This window comes from Tupaia chinensis, unplaced genomic scaffold, assembly GCF_000334495.1.
Source record: "Tupaia chinensis unplaced genomic scaffold, TupChi_1.0 Scaffold000146_1, whole genome shotgun sequence".
In the NCBI taxonomy this organism is placed as follows: domain Eukaryota; kingdom Metazoa; phylum Chordata; class Mammalia; order Scandentia; family Tupaiidae; genus Tupaia; species Tupaia belangeri.
In genome coordinates, this window is record NW_006159616.1 from 2,976,003 (window position 1) to 3,002,446 (window position 26,444).

At 39.2% G+C, this 26,444-nt stretch overlaps 1 protein-coding gene across 11 annotated transcripts in view; it reads left to right on the forward strand.

Annotated features, from left to right (window-relative positions):
* The window catches only part of EIF4G3 (eukaryotic translation initiation factor 4 gamma 3), a 418,798-nt gene that overhangs the window by 197,192 nt on the left and 195,162 nt on the right, over window positions 1-26,444 (forward strand). For 7 of the 11 annotated variants that reach the window (XM_027770595.1, XM_027770596.1, XM_027770588.1 and 4 more), the window contains 4 exons: window positions 2,352-2,531; window positions 3,946-4,057; window positions 13,354-13,451; window positions 17,067-17,189. In XM_027770595.1, the coding sequence (XP_027626396.1) occupies window positions 2,352-2,531; window positions 3,946-4,057; window positions 13,354-13,451; window positions 17,067-17,189 (513 nt within the window). Of the gene's footprint in view, window positions 1-1,456; window positions 1,478-2,351; window positions 2,532-3,945; window positions 4,058-13,353; window positions 13,452-17,066; window positions 17,190-26,444 lie in introns of all 11 variants that reach the window. The other 4 variants (XM_027770593.1, XM_027770592.1, XM_027770594.1 and 1 more) reach the window with 1 other exon arrangement.

The following is a 26,444-nucleotide window of genomic DNA, read 5'->3' on the forward strand; positions in this document are numbered from 1 at the left end:
TCTAGAGTCGATGGAAAAGGGTTTTACTGTGTTAACCCTTTATCCACTGCACCTGACATCTGGTAAACTCAGTCAGTTAAACAGATGAGTGACTCTCTTCTCCTTGATGCCTGCAACATTTTTGTGGCTCCTAATATATTAACTTTGTTATAAAATGCATAAAGTCCTCCCAAAATGTGTTTATAACTCATATGCGTAGATCTATAATAGATTCTGTCTGCTATGGAGAAGTGTAGTTGCAGCAGTGGGAGGTTTACTATAATACTTCGGTGTTCCCGTTTGTGGCCAACAAAAATTGTTGTATCTGTTACCAAAGCCTCATCAGTGGAGAACCTGGAAGACTTTGCTATACTTGCAGCTCAGCCCAGATTCCTGTGTTTCCAACTTTACCTTTTTGCTTTCTTTTCATCTCCATTAACTATTTTCTGTGGCCTTCCCCATTGGATTTTCCCCCATGCACTTCATTCTTGTACTATACTTTTCTGTCTGTCGGTTTTCTGTGACTCAGTGTTTTACGGGCTTTCCTTGCCCTGGCGTATGAAGACTGAGTGGGGATGAGCCTTGGACACCCAGATCCTAGCCCTGCCACTTCAGTGTAAGACAAAAAGTTGCTCAGGCCATCTGTGGATAATTTGATACTCTGAGAGGGCTCAAAGGTCACTTTATTTGGATAGTAGTATTTATGAATTATGAGACAACTCAGATTTTGGAGCTAGACCACATTTTAAGATTATTATAATAGTTCACCATTTTAGAGTGATATGTGGTCTCTTTTATACCTGCTTAGTTGAAAAGAGCCACTTTAGGCCATGAGTCTGCTAGACAGAGGATTTTCAGAAAGTTCATGGAAAATGTGCATTATGAAAACCTGTTTATGCATACATTTCCAAACTTTTGCACCAAAATAAACTAATGCTTTAATTTTATTTTCCCATAAGCTTTTGGAAATCTTTTCATATATTAGAAAACTTAGTTATTTCTCAAGGCTTTCACAAACTTCAAAATAATAAACAAATGGCACTTTTACTGTTAACTCTTATCTCCATTGCAGACATGGAAAAAAGAACATAGTGAAGCCAAATAATGCCAAATCATAAAATGAGCCAAAACCAGGAATGTGGGCCAAGAATAGGTATCAGTAGCCCCATTGAATTTGTTCCTCTAGGCAGACATTAAGTTTCAAGCTATGACAACTTGTACCCACTATTAGAAGATTTTTGCCAGTGGATTCACTTATTTTCAGTTGAATGTTATGTGACTCTTTAATCCCTGTGTACTTGAATTCTTTAGTGGAGAATTGCCATTCTGGTTTTCTAGTCTTCTTCTCTTATTATTATTAATTAGGTAGATATTTTTGTTGAGCTGCATGCTATATCCTACCCCTTCCTACTGATCTGTAAGCTTTTCCATTGGCTTTCTTTCTGTTTCCTGCTGCTTTCTTGCTTCATAATTGAAGGGAGGATTCAGACCCATTCAGGTAACAAATCACTGGTTCTGCATGGCCTCTTTATTATTCTGTCCCCTTGTTATTAGTGTAATGAGATAATTTGCTGATGAATAAATACATTCCCTTTAGAAATTTATCATTCGTGTATTGTTTCCAGGCTTTTAAGCCAGCAGGGAGAGTCATAAATAACTATAGGAACTGGCTGTTATTGGAGAGATTTGAGCTCTGCTCATTCTAGATCATCGTTAGGCCTGTCTAGATTCTTTACTTTGATTGCAATCTGTTCTAGAAAGCAATATTGGGCTTAATTTTGATTGTGGCTATACTAACTGTTTGAAAAAGATAGCTTAGCTTACTCAGCTCAGCATCTGACAACCACACAGATGTTATTTTAATTTAGCATGACCCTAATGAATTAGGATGAAATGCTTTGTCTTTAGAGAGTTTTACTTCTAAGTATTTTATAAGTGACTTGAGTGGTAATTTTTAGGAGACTACCACTTTCACTTTTTAATAAGTTAATAACAAACCACCTACCCCTTATGAAGGAGTCGATTCTTTCATACAACGGAAAAACTTATAGTTACAAGTTTCCCTCTTTGTTGTGTTGTATTACACATTTTAAAGTTTATGATTATGGTACAGAGTTTTTGTTCTTAAATAGCTGAGACTTAAAATTGAGACTTGCCTACTATCTTCAAATGTGATAACACTCATCAGAATTTTCCCTACTGTGAAGTATTTTTTGTGAACCTGGCCATAGGCAGTTTATTTTCTTTTCATGTGTGTTTTATTTCTAATTCAAGTTGATTAGAGTTTTATTAATGGAAAAAAAGGAGAAAACTCAAAATAGTAAAATTTATTCTCCTTCATTAAAACAAAAATGTTTTTCTTCCCTTCTTAGTTTTTCCAGAGGCCTCAAATACAGCCTCCCAGAGCCACCATCCCGAGCAGCAGTCCTTCCATTCGTCCTGGTGCACAGACACCCACAGCAGTGTATCAGGCCAATCAGCACATCATGATGGTGAACCACCTACCCATGCCGTACCCAGTGCCCCAGGGGCCTCAGTACTGTATACCACAGGTAAAGTTATCACTTAGGCCCAGGTGGCTCTGTGAGAATGTGAGATGTAACCCAGATTCTCATCAGAAGAAACAAGGAGGGCCAGCCTGTAGCCTTTTGGTTAAGGTAACTGGATTCCACTTGGCCAGTTGGACGGTTTGAGTTCAGGACTCAGCAGTTTGAAAAACACACTAATGTGTGTACCTGCATGTCCTAAATTCTGAAAGGAGGGAGAAATGGAGGAGAAGGGATTGTTGTAACCATGCCCAATGAGGGCTGTTTTTCCTCTCTTCATCTCTCTGTGTTTCTCTCTGGTGAATGTGTTCACTTTCTGGGAATTATTTAAAAACAAAACAAAACGAAACAAAAGAACAGGGAGAGTGGGTGGCGACATTGAATTTTGATGGTTTATGAACTTGTTTGTTGGTTTTAAGTCTAGACACTTTGTTATTTTCCATAATGTAGTAAGGATATGTTTTGACATCTCTTTACTTAAATTTTCTAATACGATAGAGAAATGGTTTTTATTGCCCTAGCTGTTCCCCACCCTCTTCTCTCAACCAACTGCTCTAAAATTGACTCTAATTATGTTGTGCCTGTGATATCAGTTAATGCCATTGACAGTTACCAACTGGGACTGGCATAGTAGTTGGAGGAGCCAGATCCCACATGGCCAACCCTGGTTTGAGTCCCAGCCCCGGTGGCTTGAGAAACACCAGGTTCGTGCCCAAGTCCAAAATTTCAACAGGATAAAGAAAACAGAGGAGAAGAAATTGCATCATGGCCACACACCACTGGGGTGGTACTTTCTCCCTCCCCATCTCTGTGTCTCTCAGTCTCTCTATGACAAGTGCACATGCCCCCTATCAGTGAAGGGAGGGGAAGAAAATTACCATCCCATAATTATTTTATAGTGAGCCAATGTCTTCCTGTGCGCTGATTACTGTAGAGCTTTACTTAAGGCATACCTTTCTCTTTGTCCTCATCACATCTTTTCTTTTCTTCTTTTTTTTTTTCTTAATGTCAAAGCATTTGTGCATATGTGGGAAAACGAGAGAATGAGTGCAAGTGCACTCCCCCGTTGGGATCTGGTCATACTGCAATTCTTTATCCTCTAGTTCTCCATCCTGTCAGCATCCTGGGCCTGGAGTGTACTTGGCAGGTTTTTCAAGCTGACAGAACTAGGACCCTGGGTTCAAGGGCCCTGGTTGGCCTTGTGGGATTGCTCCAGCTTCCTCTGTATAGTGCCTAGCTGCTGAGCTATGGGGCTGGCCCTCACTGCGTTTCAGTGGCTAGGAAGCATTTTGAATATGTTTAACCAGTGAGTTTACCTCGTTGAAATGACTTACATACCTACACAGAGAGAACTTTATTTTTCTTTAGTAAGCTACCTTTTTATTGTTTATAAATGTCTACTCTCTCTCTCTCTCCCTAGTACCGCCATAGTGGCCCTCCTTATGTTGGACCTCAACAATATCCAGTTCAGCCACCAGGTCCAGGTCCCTTTTATCCTGGGCCAGGACCTGGGGACTTTCCCAATGCTTATGGTAAGTAAGAAAGACATGAAATTTCTGCTAGTTCATTGTGTTTACTTTGTCCTTTGGTGGGTCAGTTTAGGCAATGAAATTTAGTGGTAAGAAGTATTTTAGTTAAAATGTTGCAAACAATTCTGCCTTAAAAGCTACTTTTTAGAAAGAAGCTTACAAGGAATGTTGTAGAAATATTTTCAGTTACTGATTCTCTGAAAGGGCTGGTAAGTGTCAGAGTGCTGGATCTGCTGCCAACTCATTGTTACTTTGATTTTTCCTGATTTTTACTGTGTGTGTGTGCGTGTGTGTGTATGTATATATACACACACATACATATATATATATATATCATCAGCAAAATACAGTAAAAATACATACATACATTTATGTATGCCTTATATCCTTACAATGATTTCTTTTTCTCCAGTCACTTACCACCACTTTATATCTTAAAGATTTTGTTAATAACTGTCTTTCCCACTAGAATATAATATCCACAAAAGCAGGTATTTTTGTTTTGTTCATTGCTGTATCTCCAGCATCTAGCATAGTTGTTGCCAGGTATTTGGAGAATGTGCTTCCTTATCTACAAAATTGTGATAAAAGACCTATGTTATAGGCAGGTTTAGAGGATTAGTTCACATGAAAATGCCTTAAAACTTGTAGGTGGTTTTATTATTTGTCATTATTATTTTTTGCTATAGGACATGTGTACTCACCAGTGAGAGACACAGAGAGAGGTAGAGTACGAAATCATCCCCTGTGGAGGAGGGCCGTACTGTAATCCCTTTTTCTCCGTCCTTCTCTTGGGATTTTGGGCACACATGCACAGGTGCCCTGTGTGATTTTCTTTCTTTTTAAAAAATTTTCAAGTTTTTGCCATAGAGCATGTGCATCCACTAGAGTAAGAGGGAAAGTGAGAAATTGCCTCCTGGGATGATAGCCATGCCCCTATCCTCTTCTCTGTTTTCCTTTTGGGATTTTGAGCATGTACGTACACTCACCTGGTTTGAGTTTCAAGCCACTGTGGTCAGCCTTGTGGAAGTACAGCACCTTAACTTCCATACCAACTGCTGGCCCTAACCGGCATGATTTTCAAGCTGCTGGGTCTGGGGCTTGATCAAGCCCTGAAGTTGTCCATGTGGGATCCAGCACCCTAATCTCCATGCCATCTGTGGACCCTTAGAATTTTTTTTTTTTTTAAAGAGAGATTTTTGCTCTCTCTTAAAGGCATGTAGGGTGTGTGTGATCGCTGGAGAGACAGAAAGAGAAAAATCACCCCCAGGAGGATGGGCACACTGCAGTTGTTTCTCTGTTCTTTTCTTAGTATTTTAGGCATGAACGCACACACACCAGCCACAGTTTCAAGCTGCCAGATCTGGGACTTGATCCATGGTCGGCCCTGTGGGAGTCCAGTGACATAACCATTATTCTATCGGCTGTTCCCGCTTATAAGTGTTTTTAATGTAGAGGGAAAAATATGTCAAATTTATACTTGGCATATGGTCTGATACTTATCTAAGAAATAATGAAAATTACTTAATTCAATAAATTACTGTATGCTGTACTTATTTTGTAGCACAGGAAGTGGACTATAAGAGAAAAAAACAGTGTAGATGTTAGAAAATCAGAGCTTTAAGATTCAATAAGCACTGATCTCTTCTGCTACCAGCAAAGCAAAGACATGTTGAAATCTTAACTAGGCTATGAAGGTTCTTTATCCATTTACGGATTTCCTAACATTGGAATTTAATGGCTCCATTAAGAACCGTTGTAGCAGATTTGATTTGTGTTAGAATAGCCCAAGAAAGTTTTTCTTAAGTTTTTCTGAGATGAAATAGGCAAAGCAACCAAGTGATATCTGACTTTACTTCTTCATTTTATTTATTTTCATGTTTAATTGCTGGAAAGTGTGCATGTTCACAAGAGAACAAATGTGCACATGTATGCATGAGAGGGAACATGCATGCAGCACCCAAATGGTGTGTGGTCATGCTGCAATCTTTTTCCCTCCATTTCTCCTTCCCATCAGGATTTTGGGCAAGTGTGAATATACACCCAGCAGGTTTTCCAAGGTGGTGTGGGTGGGTGTATTGGGCTTAGAATGAAACAATGGTCAACCGTGTAGGATCTAGCTCCCTTAACTGCTGAGTAACCAAAGTGGCCCTGGCTAATTCTTTTAGAGAACATAAAAGTTTTTCATTACCTTTTCAAAATTATTTATTTTGCAACCTTATTAAATATCTTAAATATATGTTTAATTTATCTTCATTAAGTAAATTAATGTGAAATATTTATTAATATTTCCTGAATATGTGTTACATATATATCATTCTTAAAGTAAAATAACATATGACTATCATTTACTTTTTGATATGGAATATTGCCAGTACTGTTTAAGTTCGTTATATACCTCTTGTACTCAGCATTTTATTTTTAAATAAAGCTTATATCTCTTTTTTTTTTTTTTTTGGAGAGATTTTCACTGTAGGGCGCGTGCGCTCGCCAGACAGACAGAGAGAGACATAGAGACAGAAAGCGAGAAATCACCCCCCAGGGGGGATGGTCACACCCTAATCCCTTCTCCTCCATTCTCCTCTTGGGATCTTGGGCACGCACGCACACACGCCCGGCGTGAGTTTTTATAAGCCACCGGGTCCGGGACACGAACCGCGGTCGACTACGTGGGAGTCCAGCGACATAGCCATTACGCTAACTGCTGGTTCCCAATAAAGCTTATATCTTTCATGAACAAGAGAGACAGAGAGACAGACAGCACCCCCAGCAAGGTCATGATGCTGTAATCCAGCCCTAGCCTTTAGCCAATCCTAGATCCTGGGCAAATGTGTGTCTGGCATACTCTGGCAGGTCTCTGGACTTGAACCAAAAACCTTTCCTTGTGGGGAAGGTTTTCTTTGTCTTGCATTGAATTGTATTTTACTGCTGTGCCACCCTCTGGCCGTCTGAACTTAGCTTTAAGTCTGTGGCTGTGCAGTTGTGTACTTTTGTGTTGATTTTCATCCTAAAAATTTAAATCCAAGTAAAATTATTTATTTAGTTTTCAAAGAGTGGTTTTTGCTGTAGTGTGAGTGCACTCTCTAGAAAGACAGAGACAGAAAGTGAGACATCATCCCTCAGGGGTAATGACCATTCCACAATCCCTTCTCCTCCATTCTTCTCTTGGGATCTTGGGAACACATGCACGTGTGCCCAGCGTGAGCTTAAGCTGCTGGGTCTGAGACTCAAACTACTGGCGACTATGTGGGAGCCCATCAATATAACTGTTAAGCCATCTGCTGGTCCCCAAGTAGAATTACTTTTAAGTATAACATTAGTTATTTTTATTGTATGGAATTTTTTTATATTTAGAGAATTTTACTATAGAGTGCGTGTTCTTGCTGGAGGCACAGAGAGACAGAGAAAGTGATTAATCACCCTCTGGGAGGGATACCTATGCCACAGTCTTTTCTCCTCCACTCTCCTCTTGAAATTTTGGACAGGCATGCACAGACCTCTAGTGTGAGTTTCAAGCTGCCAGGTCTGGGACTTGAACCACTGCTGGCCATTTGGAAGCCTGAAACCTTAACCATTACACCACCTTTTGGCCCCATGTAGTTATAATTTTTAAAGTCTTATTTATTTCTTCTGTGAGAGAGATTGGGAGAAAGAGAGACAGGTACCCTAACAGGGTCTTTACACTGCAGTCTGTGGCTCATCTCAGCGCGGCATGCTCAGGGAGCTCCTCGCTTGTGAATTCAGGCCTTTCCCTGTAGGTCCCATGGCATCGTTGCTGTACCACCTGATCCCATCTATAGAAATTTTCAGATAGAAAAATTATAAGATAAAATTGTTTTAGTAAAAGTGCTAAAATTAATAATATTTCTTTTGGGACCAACAGGCAATGTGGTAGTTAAGGCACTGGACTCCTACATGAGCGACCATGGTTTGAGTCCTGGACCTGGTGGCTTGCTTTGTCAGTTTCCCTCTCCCCATCTCTCCCACTTCCCTTTTCCCCCTCCCTCACTTTCTTGGTCTCTTCTCAGTCAAATTTAAAAATAATGATAATAAATAAAGTTAAATAATTCTTTTTTAAAAATAATAGTTCTTTTTAAATTGTATGTCATAAAAGGAATTTGGTGATTCTTTTATTTTATAAAACCTTTTACTTTAGGTTTTTGCCTTAAAGTGTATGTGTTCCCTGGAAAGAGGCAGAAGGAAAGTGAGAACTCTCCCTCCCAGGGAGGATTACCGTGCTTTAGTCCCTTCTGCTCCATTCTCCTCTTAGGATTTTGGGAACACACACACATGTGCCTGGCACGTTTTTCTTCCTTTTACTTTTTTTTAAAGAATCATTTTATTGGGGCCGGCAGGTGACATGGTGTTTAGGAGCACTGGACTTCCACAGGGCCGACCACAGTTTGAGTCCTGGACCTACTGGCTTGCTTTCTCACTTTCTCTTTCTCACTCTGTCCCTCTGTGGTCAAATTAAAATGAGTAAGTGAGTATATTTTAAAAAGTAAGAATCATTTTATTTATTATTTATTTGTTTGTTTTAATTTGACCAGATTGGAACAGAATGAGAGCGAGAAAGAGGGAGAGTGAGAGGGAAAGTGAGAAAGCATGCCTCCAGGTCCAGGACTCGAACTGCGATCAGTGTCCTTACCCACCATGCTACCTGCCAGCCCCATGCCTGGCATGTTTTTCAAGCTGTGGGATCTGGGACTTAAACTGTCAAGTCAGCCATATGGAAATCCAGTGCCTTAACCACCACCCGACCTGCTGGCTTCCTTACAAAATCATTGCTTTTAATACAGCTGCTGTAGTATGTATAGAAATAATATAGATGAGTTTATTAATAGAGAAATAAATCTATAGATTTGAATATAGACTTATACCATTTTATCTTAATATCAGCCATTTTTGGTCATTTTAATGAAAAAGCAAGTTTGTTGATAACAGTTGTATCGCCAGTATTATTTACATCTGTTTCCTTTGATACTTTTCCCCCCTATAAAATCTTATGTGGTAGTCATCAAGTGGGCAGTTTATCATTAGATTAAACATTTATTTCTTGGGGATAGCGGATGATGAAGTGGTTCTGTTGCTGGATTCCCTCATAGGAGACTGTGGTTCAAGTCCTAGACCCAGTAGCTTGAAACTTATAACAGGTGCATGTGTGTGTGTGCCCAAGATCCTCAAAGGAGAACAGAGGAGAAGGGATTGAGATGTGGCCATCCCCTCTGGAGGGTGACTTCTTACTTTCTCTCTCACTGTCTCTGTTTCTCTCTGTCTCTCTGTCCAGCCTGCACACATGCCCTAAGGCAAAAACCTCTTAAAAATACACAAATAAAGCTCTGTTTCTCTACTTAATAATAGAAAAATTATCTTATTAATTTTGCCAAAGGGCACCATGTGCTCACCAGAAAGGGAAAAAAAGAGAGAAAGTACCCCCCCACTCACCATTGTAGCAGGGTCATGTCATAATCCCTTCTCCTTCATTCTTCTTCCAGGATTTTAGGCAGATGTGCACAAGTACCTGATGTGTTTCTGAAGCTGCAGAGTGCAGGAGTTGAACTATAGTCAGCCATGTGGGATTCTAGCTTTCTTAACCACCGTGCCACAGATTGGCCTGAAAAACTACCTTAAAAAAATGTATTGGGACACCTGTTGACATGGTAGTTAAGGTGGCTGGATGCCACATGGCTCACTCTACAGTTCAAGTCCTAGACCTAGTAGCTTGAAAATCTTGTCAGGCTTGTGTACATGCTTGTTCAGAATCCTAAGAGGAGAATGGAAGAGAAGGTATTGCAGTGTCACCATTCCCCTTTTTCTCACTTCCTGTCTGTCTACAGCAAGTGCACATTCCCTAAAGCAAAAAAAATAAAATAAAATAAAATGCAAAGTGATATTAAAAATAATTAGATAAATATTTTTAAAATAATAAATAAAACAGGAGGCCAACAGGTGGTGTGGTGGTTAAGGTGCTATTTCCACACGGCCAACCACGCTTGTTATTGTCTGGACCCAGGGCCGGACAATAACATCTTAGGCTTGGCAGGCTGTATGACCTCTGTGATAACAGTTTAACTCTGCCGTTACAGTGAAAAAGCAGCCATAGACAAACAGATAAACTGCTTTATGTGGTGTCCTCCAGTAAAACTCTGCTGTTTGGGGAACTGATTTTGGCCTTTATACTGTAGTCGACAGATCCCTGATCCAGACAAATCTCCCTCCTTCCATGCAGGAGAAACCTAAGGTCTGGAGATATTAAATAATTTGCCTAATTGGTAAAACATATGCAAAAGTTATTCATGATTTTAATAGGGAAGAAGTCTTTAAATATTTGTGATTATGTAAGAAGTTGAATTAGTTTGTAAAATAAAGCTCTTGTTTGGTCTGGCAGATTTTCTCCTCTGCTGAGAAACCCCAGTTGAGAAAGACTTCAGTGTTTCTACTGATTGCGTTTAACACTGCTATATTGAGATTATCCTGATGTGCCAGCCTTTTTCCCAGTAGCTTTGACTCAGGCAATGTTTCATGAGAAGAGCCTGTTTTTTTGGTTTTTTTTTTTCAAGAAATGGTTCACCTTTTAGATCTTATTTCACTTAGTTTGAAAAATATGGCAAGGTGAGCAGATTATGTTGCTTGTCTAGCAGCATTTGACACCAATTTTAGGGATTTACTTTTTGAATTTGGAAGTTAATGACATAACAGGGTAGCATAGAATTGCTCATTTGAGCTCTGCTTTGAGAATAGTTTACTCATTGTTAGAAGTAGCTGAGGTTTTTGGATTCACTGCATTGAATTTATTGAATTCTTAGACTTCTGCTTAGATCTTGTTCAGATCGGATTCTCTAAACTTGGTATCTGCAGAGTTCTAACAATGTAAATCACACTGCCTCCAGAAAACTTCTGCTTGAAGGTTATTATGGTATGGTGGGGATACCGAGGAAGACAGTGATAATGGAACCAATCTTAATTTGTTTACCTAGTACCAAGAATTTTACATGTATTAACTACCTTCATACACACTTGTTTTTGTTTTGTTACTGTGAATCAGTAATTTATACTCCTACTGAAGGCCAGTCCTTCATGTTTCTGCTAGACCCTATCCTACACCCATTTGAGGCTATTACTCTAGCACTTTTCTTCTCTTTCCTGTGTTGTCACTTTATTTTTGCCTTCTTCTGTTGTTTTATTCCCATGTTTACAAAAAATTTTAAACTCTGTATTTTTGTTTTTGTTGTTGTTATTGTTTTTTAAAGGCAGGGTTTTGCTCTTGGCGTTCTTCTGCTGTAGTCTCCCAGCTGGAACTACAGGTGCTAGCCACCATGCCCAGTCTTCAGGTTGGACTGGGAATTGAACCCAGTTTTCCCATATAGTCCCAAGCTACAGGACACATTGCCTTAGTAGCACATATCACCATGCCTTGACTATGTATTCTCCTCTAGCTTAAAGTCTATTCTTTTGCTTCCCTTGACAGCAAAGCTTTTAAGAAAAAGAATTACCTTTATACTCATTGTCTTAATTTTCATTCATTCTTCCCCCCCACCCCACCTTTAAACTCACCTAGATCATACTGTCCACCCTCCACTTCTTACCAAAACAACTTTTGTCAAGGTCAACAGTGATTTCCACTTTGACAAATCTTAGTTGACCTCACAGCACCATTTGACCTAAACACTTATCAGTCTTGGACAACTTTCTTCACTTCATTCACTGCCTTGGTTTTCCTTTTAATTTCCTTTGCTGGCTTTTCTTCATTTTTGTGACCACTAACAAACAGAATGCCCCAGAATTTAATCCCTGGGCTTCTTGTCTGACTGTACTCATTTCCTGGCTTATCCACTTTTCAATAATGTCCATTTTCTGCCAATTCCAAAATGGATCACTCTGCCTCATAGCGATCCTCTCACTCTAGATTTGTGTCAATTTCTCTCTATTGATAGCTCCACTTAAAGGTCTAATAAGCATCTCCCATGTCATATATCCAAAATTGACCTCTTGGTTACTCTGCTTCTAGCTCTACTACTCAAATTTTTATCATCTCTGTAAGTCGTATCTCTATTCTTCCACTTGCTCAGGCAGAAAAACTTAAGAATTTTTATTAAGTCCTCTTTCTATCACACTGACATTCAAATCATCAGCAAATCTGTAGGCAGTACCTTAAAAATATCCGGTATTTGACTTCCCCCATCTCTACTTTAAACACTCTGGTTTGATAATAATTATAAAATAATTGTCTATTTAGGAAGCAAATAAGAGTTTATTGGAAGCACAAGGAGTAAAGGGAAGAAAATTTCAGCCAGATGGGGAAAAATACAATGTAAGAGATTGGTGTACTCGGGGTAGGAATAGGTTATAGCTAGAACAGAGATGCTGGGTTCAAGAATGGTACAAAATGTATTGAAGAATTTGGAACCTGATTTCTTGGGCTATTTGGACTTTTATCTTTTTTCCCCCCTTCATCATGATAGTGTTCACATGCACATGAACGTGAGGGGGGAAGAGAGAGATGAGCACCTTCCACTGGGTCTGGTCATGCCATGGTCCCCTTTCTCCAGTCCTGCAGCCCATCAGATCTTAGGTACTGGAACATGTACCTGTGGTGTTTCAGGCTGATTGGGCCAGGGATTCAACTGTAGCTGTTGAGTTTCTCTTGAATAGGGCATTGCTGGTGTACCATGGAGCCAGCCCTGGACCATCTCTAGGCTGCTTATTCTCAGCCTTTTCCTGCTTCTACATTAGGGCTCTTACTAAGCTGCAGTAGTTGCTTCCTATTGCAGTGGTTCTCTGAAAGTGCGAAGAATTAAGCCACCACTACCTCCCAAGATGATGAGATTTTTTTCCCTTTCTTCCCATGACCAAATACATAAACATACCCAAACCCTTGTCTGAGAATCTCTGCTGTAGGTAGCGGGCCCCCAGAAGATTTTTTAGAAGTAGCATTACAGTGTGAATTCAGCAAGTTATTTAGTATCTCCAGACCTTGGGTTTCCCATGCATGAAATAAGGTAGGTTTGTCTACATCAGGGGTCTATCAGCTACAGTCTAAGGGCCAAATTCAAAAGGGTAGAAATGTGGTATTGGATAGTTATGACTGTTTGAAGACATTGCATATTTTGAGAATAACTTCTTGACTACATTAGTATCTGGAGACGAGCTAGTGGGAAGAGATGATTAAGAAGAATGTTTAGTGTTTTTGTTCTTTACCTTTTATTTAAGGGACTATCCAGAGTTGTACTGCCATTGGTAGTCCTGTAGGACTTGACAAAGTAACTGAATGCTTCTTTCCATTTTTTTTCATTCTTTAGGAACGCCTTTTTACCCAAGTCAGCCAGTGTATCAGTCAGCACCTATCATAGTGCCTACACAGCAACAGCCTCCTCCCGCCAAAAGAGAGAAAAAAACTGTAAGAAATCTTTATTAATTTTTCTTATTTTAAATTAGAAAGTTCATTTCCTTATCAGATAAATTTACTCAGTCATCATTCATCTGTGTTTACAAATGACTGTTCCTTCTTTTTTCATAAGTTTTTACTTTAGGGCATGCTAAGGGGAGAGAGAGAGAGACAGAAACAGACAGTGAGAAATCACAACTGGAAGGAGTGGTTACACCACAATCCCTTCTCCTCCATTCGCCTCCCAGGGTCTTGGGCATGCACATATACACTCCTCATGTGATTTTCAAGCCACTGAGTCTGGGATTTGAACTACAGTCAGCCATGTGGGAATCCAGCTATGCCATCTGCTGTCCCCAACTGTGCCTTTATTAATTCTTCTTTTAGATTTTCACCACTTGACCTGGAGGATATATATGGGCATATAACTAGAAATTTTACATACCATTTGTTTAATATCAGTTTTTACTTTTCACTGAGCTAGGCATGCTACATTACAGGGTATACTATAGCCTTAGAAGTAGGAGTTAGGTTCTAAGGTCCTAATCATTGGGTGGAATTTGAGTTCAGTTGCCAAATTCTATCTTTGGACCGGCAGATGGTGTAATGGCAATGTTGTAGGACTCCTACATAGTCGACTATATTTTGTGTCCACTACCCAGCAGCTTAAAATTCATGCCAGGTGTTTATATTTGTGTGTGCCCAAACTCCCAAGAGGAGAACAGAGAAGAAGAGATTATAGCATAGCTATTTCCCTTGTGAGGTGATTTCTCACTTTCCGTCTGTCTCTGTCTCCAGCAAGCACACACACCCTATAGCAAAAATCTCTCTTAAAAAATTTTAACTTGCCAAGCAGGTCCCCATGTTGGGTGCCACTTGCTGGGATCTGCTCAGCAGAACACATTTTTTGGAGGCGGGGGTGGGGGACTGTGGATTAGAAATAAATGTAAAAATAAACACACAAAGACATACAAGTACAGAAAAGCGCAGATCAAATGGGCCTGACTTCTCTAATGGAGTAAGCTGCAACCTTGACTGAGCCTCAGGTGTATTATTTTATAGGGAAGAAAACTGGTGAAGAGGAAATGCAATGCCAAGCCAGTTGTTTTCAGATGTTAACCAGCTGATGATGAGAAAACACTGGCACCATTTGGTTTCTTCTGATCTTTTTGGGCGAAATCTGAATAACACGTAGCTTCCTTAGACAGATCCTGCTTTGCAGTGTGACAGTTAGTGTATTCGTATGTTAATGCTTTCATTGCTGTACAAATGAAGCTCACAAGCCATGTGTTTCTGCATATGTCTGAAGGTCACCATGCTTGTTCAGAATGGCTGCTTTCCACACTTATCTTTTTAATATATGTACTGCTAAAGCAAACACAATTCTGACTTTTGAAACCATTTGTAATCAGCTCCCCATCCAAGTATGAACTGACAGGAAAAAAATACTAGAGAAAAGAAGCAAACATTAAAGACAAGACAAATCCTTCTTGTAGAATAAATCTATTTTAAAGAGAGAGAAATCAGAATTTAGAAAATGTATTCTAATTGTTTTTAGTAAGTTACAAAGGTATTGCTTTGTCTAATAAGGCAGGCCCAGGAGAATGAGAATGTGGTAATAGGAAATTCAAATTACAGCACATTTTGTAGAAGAGCAGCATATGAAATGGGTGATGTTTACAATCAAGAGAGACTCCCATATTCACACAGATTAAAGGAGGTGGGGTAATGTTATAGCAGTACTCTTTTTTTTTATTTATTATTTTTTTAAAAAAGATTTTTGCTATAGTGTGTATGCATTTGTTAGCGAGACAGAAAACAAGAAATCACCCATCAGAGGAGATGGCCATGCTGCAGTCTCTTCTCTTCCATTCTCCTTTTAGGATTTTGGGTACACTTGCACACATGCTTGGCATGAGTTTCAAACTGCAGTCGGTCCTGTGGAAGTCCTGTGATGTAACCATTACACCATCTTCTGGTCCCTATAGCAATACTCTTAAAACATTCTATCTAACTTAATAAAAATTAATGTACTGAAATATGTTGGTACTTTATTATTATAAACAAATTGTGCATGTCATAATAAGTAGGACATGGTGGTGTATCCTGACACTGTAGTCAAGAAACTATCCTTTGAAAGTGTTGAATTGGCATAGCAGAGTTGGACTTGAATAGCACTCTCAGAATTCAGAAACATAAATAAAAGAGATGACAAAAACAGAAGGTGGTAAAATAGATGTTACTGAGGGAGAAAGTAGGCAAAATGAATTAAAGAAATACTTAAAAACTGTGGTAGAAGCACATTTCCTTACCTGAAAAAAAAATTGTTATTAGAAATCTTAGTTGAAGAACTTTTCCCCCAAGACTTCTAGATCTATATGGTTTTATTAGTGAGTTATTTGATATTCTTAAGTAGCCAGGGCTACCTTGATTAAGCTAAAAAGGTAACCAACAACAGAGGGGGGCCCTTCTTTGCACATATTCCCATCATGGAATGCTTAAACCTAGGCACTTCATTCCCATTATGGCACCATCCCCACTGACATCTATAAGCATAGGCAACCTTTAGAAGCATTGAAGTAAGAAGATGATGCACATAGTTCTGTATCTTACATTATTTTGCTTACCAATACATTTTGGTGGTCATATTATATTGGTCATGTAGAGCTGCTTTATTCCTTTTACTGGTCATTTGGTATTTATTGGGTTGTCAGAATAATCATGATATATTTTTCTTTGCTTTTCTATACAAAAATACAACATGACTTTTCTGACAACCCACTAATTATAAGGATATACAGTAGGATGATTTTTTTTTTTTTTTTAGGTTTTTGTCTTAGGACACATGTGCTCACTGGAGTGAGACAGAGAGATAGTGAGAGGGAAAAGTGAGACATCACCTCCAGGAGGGCTGGCTACACTGAAGTCCATACTTCATTTTTCTCTTGGAATTTTGGGCACACATGCATATGTGCCTCACATGATTTTCAAGCCACTGAGTCCAGGACTCAACCTCAGTTGACCATGTGAGAGTCCAGCTTCTTAACTGCTATACCACCTACTGGTCACCGGATATAGGATAATTTTTAAGCTCTTTTGCTCTTGATTGACTTTTAGGATGTTTCTTTCTCTTTGCTGGAAAAAATATTACTGTAATGAACTTTTTTTAATATATGTATATAAAGTTATTTGCAGGATAAATTTCTATTCTTAAGTTATAGGATATGTACATTTTTCACTTTCAGAGAACCTTTTAGGGCATTTTAAACTTTTTCTACATAGTAACTTACACGTAAAGTTATTTTTTGCATTATAATTTTAAGCATTATTAATAAAATCAGCGTCTTTGACAGTACTTACAAAATAAGCATAGTTTGCTTTTTGACCTAGAAATTTAGCCAGCTAGTTCCCAAGTAAGTTGGTTATCTAATTAATTCATGTCAGAGCTAGTGGCTAAATTTCTTTGAATGACCCCATATGGTTCACCGGTTGAAATAAAGTCAAATGGGTGATTATCGACTTTGATGTTTGTTCTCTTTCCCATTTGCACATTTTACTCATCATATGCCTGTAAATACACTTCATAGATACCCAGCTGCATATGTACCATTCTATTTAACCTTATAGATTAGAATTCGGGATCCAAACCAGGGAGGTAAAGACATAACAGAAGAGATTATGTCTGGAGGTGGCAGCAGAAATCCTACTCCACCCATAGGGAGACCCACATCTACACCTACTCCTCCTCAGGTAAGACAGGGTATGAGCTATGATGGATGACAGTGTTTTATTTGTCTACTAACCTCTACTGAACTCTCCTTTTTTCTGTAGCTGCTTTCTGTACTTCCCATTCCCATCAGTTGTCTCATAGCCTTGAATATCTAAATGGTATTTAAGCATACATGTTGTTTCTCTTTGCAAGTTTTTAAAACTTTAGATTTTTAGTGGGAATGTTTCTGTGCGTTGTCAGAGCACAGCTGCTGCCACTGTCCTAATGAACTATTGCATGATACCAAAAGGAGCTGCATTCCTGTGGAAACCTCGGCATTAAATGAGTATTTATGATTCGTGGAACCTTAGGAATTAAATGTTGTATACTATGTTAATGTGAACATTAGGTTGAGAATTTAAGCATTTTTAACAAATAGTATTACTGAAATGAATCCTTATGATATTCAGAGCATATTTAGATATATATCAAGTATATTTTTCAACTTTTAGGACTCATACATGAGCTTCTTTTAAAAAAAAAAATTGCCAAAGGGCATGTAAACTCACCAGAGAGAGAGACAGAGAGGGAGGGAGGAAGAGAAAGTAAAAAAAAAAAAATTTCCTATAGGGGATGATCATGCCGCAATCCCTTTTCCTTCATTTCTCTCTCCTTTTAGAATTTTGGGCATGCATACACAAGTTTCCTGCATTTTTTTTTTTTCTGTACATTTTTTAAGCTGCTGGGTCTGGGACTTAAATTGCACAGTCGGCCATGTGGAATCCAACCATCTTAACTATCACACACCAGCCAGCTCCATGAATGAGCTACTTGAGTGGAGACTGTCTTCTTTAGTTATATATAATGGTTATTAGTAAATTCTGTTAGTTAGGTTCTCCAGTAGTCCTGGTAAAGAATGGTCTCCTAGAGTTCACTTTCTTGTTTTTAGAAATCAAGACATTTTTGGAGGAGCTGAAGTTTAGTGAACGCTAATAGAGAATGCAAGTCTTTAAATTTGACAGAATTTTTATTTCATTACTGGGTCATATTAATTTTTTAAAAAATAATTGGTGGGACCAGCAAGTGGCATGGTTGTTGAGGCACTGGACTTCCCACATGGCCGACTATAGTTTGAGTCCCAGATCTGGTAGCCTGCTTTCTCATTCTCTCTCCCTCCCTCTCTAAATAATAATAATAATAAATAATAATTTGTAATAAATAATTATTCAATTTTATTTATTATTATTATTTTCATTTGCTATAGGATACATGCACTCACAAGAGAAAGAGAGAAAGCAAGAAAGCAAACCACCAGGTCTGAGACTCAAACTGTGGTTGGTCATGTGGGAGTCCAATGACTCAGCCACCACACCACCTGTTGATAATTTTTAAAAGTCAATGTATTTATTTCTTCTATGAGAGAGAGGGGGAGAAAGGCAACCCATTAGGATCCTCATACCACAATCCACCCTCATCCTCAGCCAGCCAGGATCACAAGCATGTACACACACCCCGTGTCCTGGGGAACAGACACAGGACCTTCCCACATGGGTCCAGTTGGACTGCTGCTATGTCACCATCTGGCCCCCACTGTAAATTTTGATAAACAATCAGAAATAACTAATTTTCAAATCTTAAAACTTACCTAAAGTGAGAGCCCAGTATATAAAAACAAATAAAATCAAAGTTATTATGGATTAGGGAGCTGCTTGCTTTCTTCTTTTATGGCGGGATTGGATTCCTCACCATCAAGGCTCAGTTTACAAACAAGTGATGTGGATTATCAAATACAAGGTAGATCAGAGTCATGGACTACTGATTTGATTTTATTAGTACAGGTTAAAAAAATGTTCTCAAGCATTGAGGTTACAAATAGCCGAGTTAAGAGCCTGGATTGGAATAGCCCCAGAATTTGGTGCTTTGTTGTAATGATGTGTTTTAATTTGAAAATAGTTACTATGCCTGGCTACTCTCCCATCTCTCCTTATCCGGGTGACTAAGTGTGTGGCCATCTATAGATATGTGAGTCAGGGTCAGGTTCACGATTGTTACAGAACTCTTCGCCACTCTCTGTGAGAGTTTAGAAGGTTAAGAAAGTCTATAGTCTTTTCTGGAAGTAAGCATGGTACAAGCAAAATACCCACCCTGAAATTATTTACTTATTTTATTACGGCGGTGAGATATATTATAGCAAAAATTTTGGATTAATCAGAACAAATTTCCATCTTTATTTTTAGACATGAACCAAAATATGAATTACTGTCAAGCCATAGAGTTGACAGCTCTTTGTTGATCTGTGTTTAAATTCTCAACTTAAACACGTATATATTATTTTCCATTTACGTTTCTTGGAAGCATGATTTTTTTTCGTTTTTAAAATCTTCTAGGTTTGATCCCACTTCTTTTGGTCATCTCTCTGTTCTTAGCTTCAGAAATCTTTTTGTTCTCTTTCCCCAGGGACCGTGGACTTGAGTATGAGTATATGTCTCTGTAATTAAAAAGTATATTCAATGTGCACTTCTAGCTGATAAATAATTGTAGTGTTGTTAGTTCTTTTTGAGAAGTGTAACATTATCTGTGAAGCATAAGTTTACTGTATTAGGTTATTTGCATTTAAATCCATGTTGTTGTCTTCCCAAATGCATGAAATTCATAGAATGAACAAGTAGCTATGTAACAGAGATATACGTAGTAGAAATATTTTGTTTTTCTTTCAAGAAAAGTGACAGCAATCATCATGATGACAACTGATATTTGACCTCATTTTCTGCAAAAATCATAGAAACTGGGGCATACAGAATGTGGGAAGATACCTGGTTAAGGATGATTGCCATTGCTGCATGATTGTTATACTGTGTAAAAATATCTGGCCCAATGTATCAGAACAAACTATACATCTCTAGTTCTCTTTTAAAAAAATAAAATTACAATTGTTAAATATTGGCAACTAGTTCTATTCACAAATAGCATTACAAATCTAGAAAAACCTATTAGTCTAAGAAGTACTGATTTGCAGTTCCTGCATAATCACTGATAAATCCCAGCCCTCTGAGTCGGAATTTGGGACAGAAGAGTAAATACTGTGGTATTTTGAGCCTAAATATGTAGTTCCTGTTGTAAGCCAGACACAGTTGCACGTGCTGTGGATAACAGGTGCAGTGATTACCAAGGTTGTCTCGGTCTTTTAAACAGAGACAGAGGGCCAGTTACTGCTGTCTGACTGGTCTGCCTGTGCTGTGTGTACAGTCTTTAAAGCACGGGCGACCAGGTGGGACAGAACTGCAGCACAGACTCAAAGGTGTCAGATCTGAGAGAGACCTGTTAATAGTGAGGAAGGTAAGAGTACAGGGAAGAGATGCAAAGGTTTCACTTGGCTTACACATTCCAGTTTTCAAGTCCTAGTTCTACTACTCAATTTTGTGCTCTTTACAGTCTTAGCTTCCATATTTAAAGATTAAAACTTACCATGTAGAGGTGTTATGAAGATTAAATGTGGTAAGATACTTAAAATTGCTTTACCTCAGGGCCTGGTATGTAATGAGCACTTAATAAATGTTACCTGTTATTTGGATGAGTAATTATTGTTTCAGGCGGCCTAGAGAATGACTGGAAGAGTCTCAGACTGCTTCATAGTGGAGATGCCATCTAGCTGATCTGAGTTCTTAGACTGGTGCTTACAAAACGGAAAGAAGCGGGGAGAGTGTTCTAGGCAGAGGAACAGCTTGTGCAAAATGGGAAACTGAATGAAAGGAAGCTGTTGTATTTCACGTGATAAATGCATAGTCAGTTGAAGGATCAGAAGCCAATTAGAGAGATGTTCAACTGTTGATTACTATTAGATAAGGTGAATTAGAAGGTGACTTTATAATGTATCATCTAAAATTGGGCAGTTTTAAAAATAAATGGGGTATCGGGTGACCAGCAGTTGGCATAATGGCTATGTTGCTGGACTCCCACGCAGTCGACCGCGGTTCGTGTCCCGGACCCGGTGGCTTAAAAAACTCATGCCGGGCGTGTGTGCGTGCTTGCCCAAGATCCCGAGAGGAGAATGGAGGAGAAGGGACTGCAGTGTGGCCATCCCCCCTGGGGGGTGATTTCTCGCTTTCTGTCTATCTCTTTCTGTCTTTCTGGTGAGCGCACATGCCCTATAGCAGAAACCTTTCCACAAAAAAAAGGCATTAGTAGGGAACCAGCAGTTAGCGTAATGGCTATGTTGCTGGATTCCCACGTAGTCGACCGCGGTTCGTGTCCCGGACCCGGTGGCTTAAAAAACTCATGCCGGGCGTGTGTGCGTGCTTGCCCAAGATCCCGAGAGGAGAATGGAGGAGAGGGGATTGCGGCGTGACCATCCCCCCTGGGGGGTGATTTCTCGCTTTCTGTCTCTATGTCTCTCTCTGTCTGTCTGGCGAGCGCACGCGCCCTACAGTGAAAATCTCTCAAAAAAAAAAAAAAAGGCATTAGTATTGATTGCTGAGCTGGTACAACAGGTGTAAACCAGTACAGTCCAGGTAAATGCAGATGTGTTGTTCTTACAGATGTAAGGGAGAAGGAAGACTCGGGGTGACTCTTTCTGTCTCACGGTCTCCAGTGACCGCACGCACCCTATAGCAAAAATTTCTCTCTCAGAAAAAAAGCTTTAAATGAAAATGTGTTACAGACCCCACAGTGGTCAGGGGTGCCAGCAGGAGCCTATGGGAAGGCTAGAGCTCAACCACTAGGGGCCGTGGCTAGGGGTAGGAAGAGTGAGAGAGAAGGACAAAAAGAACGTGTGAGATTATGCCTTAGGCTAGTTTAAAGAAAACCCTCGTGAAGGGATACTTATTTATGAGACTGGTATTAACTGTTAGGTTTTTTGTTTTTGTTATGTGACACATAATAAAATCTTGTTATTTGAGAAAACATAGATGGTCTTGCAGGATATTATGCAGGATAAGTGAAACAAGTCAGATACAGAAATGCAAATACTTAACGATCTCATATGCAGAATCTTAAAAAGTAGAGAGTAAAACCGTGGTTGCCAGATGGTGGGGAGAAGTTGGCCTACATGTGTGAAGTTAGTTAGATAGGAGAAAAAAGTTCTGGTATAGAATAGTAGGGGAGATTTTGGTTAATAATAATAATAATAAAGTATATTTCAAAAGAGGTAGAAGAGAGGTTTTTTGTATGTTTTTACCCGAAAGATATATATATATATATATATATATATATTGCTTTAAGGTGTGTGTGCTTGCCACAGGAAGAGAGAAACAGGGAAGGGTGTGAGATGTGAGAAAGCACCCCTCAGAGGCTGTGGGGAGAAGGCCATTCTTCCTCCATTCTCTTTTCAGGATTTTGGGCAGGGATGCACATAAACCTGGCATGTTTTTCAAGCTGCAAGGTCTTGAACCACATGGTCAGCCATGTTAGTTCTGTCTGCCTTAACAACTGTACAAGGTGGCCTATAACCCTTGATTTAATCATTATATGATCTACAACCATTAAATTTTACTATGGTCAGCATCTGTGGAATGTGTTGGACTTTGGTTCAGTGAGATGAGGAACGATCAATCAATCACACAAGTTTTAGCTAAGGTGAAAGGGCTTCAGATAATTTGCTGAGGTAGTATTTATGTTAAACACATTTATGACACAGGCTAAGAGTTATTAACTCAGTGAAACTACATGAGGAGAATAGAGGGTGGAAACATTTTTTCTGCTGTTGTTTTTGCTCTAAAGAGAAGATGAAATCCGAAACTGCCCTTCTGTATGTTTTAAGTTGACCGTGGGATAACGGCAGGAGATGCTATGTCTCACACATGTAGGAAATGCATGGGGCACAGCCTGCCCACACAGACACTCAGTGCACAGCGTCGGAGCACAGGCAGGCTTGGCAGAGCAGTGGGCCGCTTGCTCCTGTCTCCATTCCATCAGATTGACCTGCGGTCAGAATGTTAAGTCCTTTAAACCTCTATTTTTTTCATTTGTAAAAATGTGGGATTGTACCAAATAATCCCAGAATTCCTTTTTAGGGTTAGAGAAAGAAGGAAAATTTGGTTGTTTTCTTTCAGCATCATTTCTCTCAGCTGTTAACAAATAAGGCGTAAGCAGCATTCCTGTATTAATTGTGCTGGCTGTCTGCTAGTCTTTATGGGACCCGATAGGGTAAAAATAAATACAGGACGCTATGTAAGCAAGGCTTCTAAACTGGTTTTCTTCCAAAGGAATGAGTGGTATATCAAAACCACTTTTTTTTTTTTAAGACAGATTTTTGCTATAGGGTACATGTGCTCACCAGAGAGATAAAGAGAAACAATGAGAAATCAACCCCTGGGGGATGGCCACACTGCAGTCCCTTTTCCTCCATTCTCCTCTCAGGATTTTGGGCACGTATGACACACACCCAGCGTGAGGTTTACGTTGCTGGGTCCAGGACTTGAACCACTGTTGACCACATGTGAGTCCAGTGACATAATCTTTATTCCATTTGTTTTGTTTTGTTTTGTTTTGTTTTTTGAAATATACTGAATACCTTTCTTTTCCTTTCCTACATTTCTCCTTCTGCTCTTAGAGTTATCGTTATAGTGAAACATAGCTATAACTTGGGAGACAATCCTGTGCCACAGGGTGGTGAGACAGAAAAAAGTTGGAGACTATTGCTAGGGTGTCTGAGGAAAGTTAAAGCCTCTTCTGTTATTTTGGAAAATTACCAAAGCAAGCAGGTTTTCAGACTTTTTTTTTTTTGGAGAGGTTTTCACTATAGGGCACATGCCCTCGCCAGACAGACAGAGAGAAAGAAAGCGAGAAATCACCCCCCCCCCACGGGGGATGGTCATACTGCAGTCCCTTCTCTTCCATTCTCCTCTTGGGATCTTGGGCACGCACGCACACGCGCCCGGCGTGAGTTTTAAGCCACCGGGTCTGGGACGCGAACTGCAGTCAACTATGTGGGAGTCCAGCGACATAGCCGTTATACTAACTGCTGGTTCCTGGTTTTCAGAGTTTTAAAGAGCTGTTTATAAACTTGGTACCTGGAAACTTTAGATTCTGTGACTGTTAATTAGTTCATTTCATGGTTTAGCAAAAATAGTTTCCTGAAGTTAGGTCTGAAGCTTAAGTAATAATGTTCATGTTATAAGAAGATTTGTACAGTAAGTAGACAAGTTTCTGCACGAAGAATTTGAAGGTGATACCTTGTAAACAAATCCAGTGTTTTAAAATTTCATTTTGTCAATTCATAATATGGTACTGATAAATGAGTGTCATTATCTATCTTGAAGTATATATAAGTGTGGTTTTGTTTTAGTGGTTACTGTAGTAAAGAGTGGTTTTTAAATTAAATTGCATAGTTCTTAAATAATTTATCATTAGTAACCTCCCTCCAATTAAAAATAGTACTTTTCAGGGCTGGCAGGTAGCATGGTGGTTCAGGGCGCTGGACTCTCACTTGGCTGCCCCGTGGTTCGAGTCCTAGACCTAGCGACTTAATTTCTCACTCTCTCTCTCTCTCTTTCTCTCTCTCTCTCTCACACATACACACACACACACACACACACACACACACACTCTCTCTCTGCTCAAATTTAAATAAATAAATAAATGGATAAATAAGGTTAAGATAATTCTTTAAAAAAGGTACTTTTCAATAATACCAAAAGTCTTGGAAACTTTATTATAGGTATCCAAGCTCTGATGGGATCTCTTAGAATTTTACAATGAGATGTCGTGATGAACAGAGCCTTGGTAGTTAAGTTGTTCCATAGTTTAATATGAATTTGAATACAGATGATCAGAGGTCCCTACTTAGAGTGGTAGAACAGTTATTTATTCCATCAGACCTACCTCCAACAAGGATTTGTAAAAATGTCATAATTTTAAAATAAATGCCGAGTTTCCCTAGCTTCAGTGCGTGTAGCAATTTCCTAAAGCAAGCAAGAAAACAAAATTTGACTTAAGGCCACTTTCAAGATACCTTATCTTCTTTTGCAAACCAGTAGACAAGTATGTTTTAAATTGTTAGGGTATCCCAATAAAACTCCACTAATGAGACATATTAATGAAGTTGAAAGTTTTATCTTCATTTCACTTGATCTGCTTTTTTTTAAAAATAATTCTTCATCAAATTATATGAACTCCTTTGCTTTTTGTTTTTCTTTTTTCTTTTTTTTTTTCCCTGTAATTTCTAATATAGGGTTTGCGTCCTTGCCGTAGAGAAACAGAGAGTGAGAAATCAACCCCCAGGGCATGACCATGCTATAACTACCCTTCTCTTCCATTCTCCTCTTGGTATATTGCGTACACATGCACATATGCCTGGTGTGATTTTCTTTATTTTTTTTCTTTAAAGAATTATTTTATTTAACTTTATTTATTTATTTATTTTAATTTGACCAGAGTGGGACAGAGAGAGAAGGAGAGGGAAAAAGAGAAAGTGGGAAAGCAAGCCACCAGATATGGACTCAAACCACAGTTGGTCATGTGAGAGTCCAGCACCCTTAGCCACCATGCCATCTGCTGGCCCCCAGGTGTGATTTTCAAGCTGCCAGCCCCTGGACGCTAACTGTGCATTTGCAGTAGGCCATATGGGATCCTCCATACCACTTGCTGGCGCCTTCTTTGCTTTTATAAGGATATGGTTTTTCTTTAGGTGCTCTAAATCAGTATTCTAATTACAAAGCATCTGTGAGTTGGATTCTTGCATGTGCAGCAGTTTCTATCCTTTAATATCTACTTCCACTCAGACATGATACTGGACACAATCATTTTGTACCTATGATGTTTATTGGTAAGAATCACAAGAAGTATTGTAAGAGGGACCAGCAGTTATCATAATGGCTACGTTGCTGGACTCCCATGTAGTCGACCGTGGTTTGAGTCCCGGACCCGGTGGCTTAAACTCATGCCGGGTGCATGTGCGTGCATGCCCGAGATCCTGAGAGGAGACTGGAGGAGAAGGGACTGTGGCATGGCCATCCCCCCTGGGGGGTGATTTCTCGCTTTCTGTCTCTCTGTCTCTCTCTGCCTGTCTGGTGAGCGCACGCGCCCTATAGCAAAAAAAAAACTCTCAAAAAAAAAAAAAAAGAAGAAGTAGTATTGTAAGAGATGACAGAGTATCAGGTTCAGGCTTTATTTTTTTAAGTACTTTCCAAAACTACAATAACTTTTTTTTCTATGTGTAAATGATAAATCTTCATTGGAATGAGTAGTAAAGAAAGAACTGTAAGGGGACAACAATTGGCATGGTGGTAAAAGGCACTGAACTCCCACGTGGTCAACTGTGGTTTGAGTCCTGAACATGGTGGCTTGCTTTCTTACTTCCT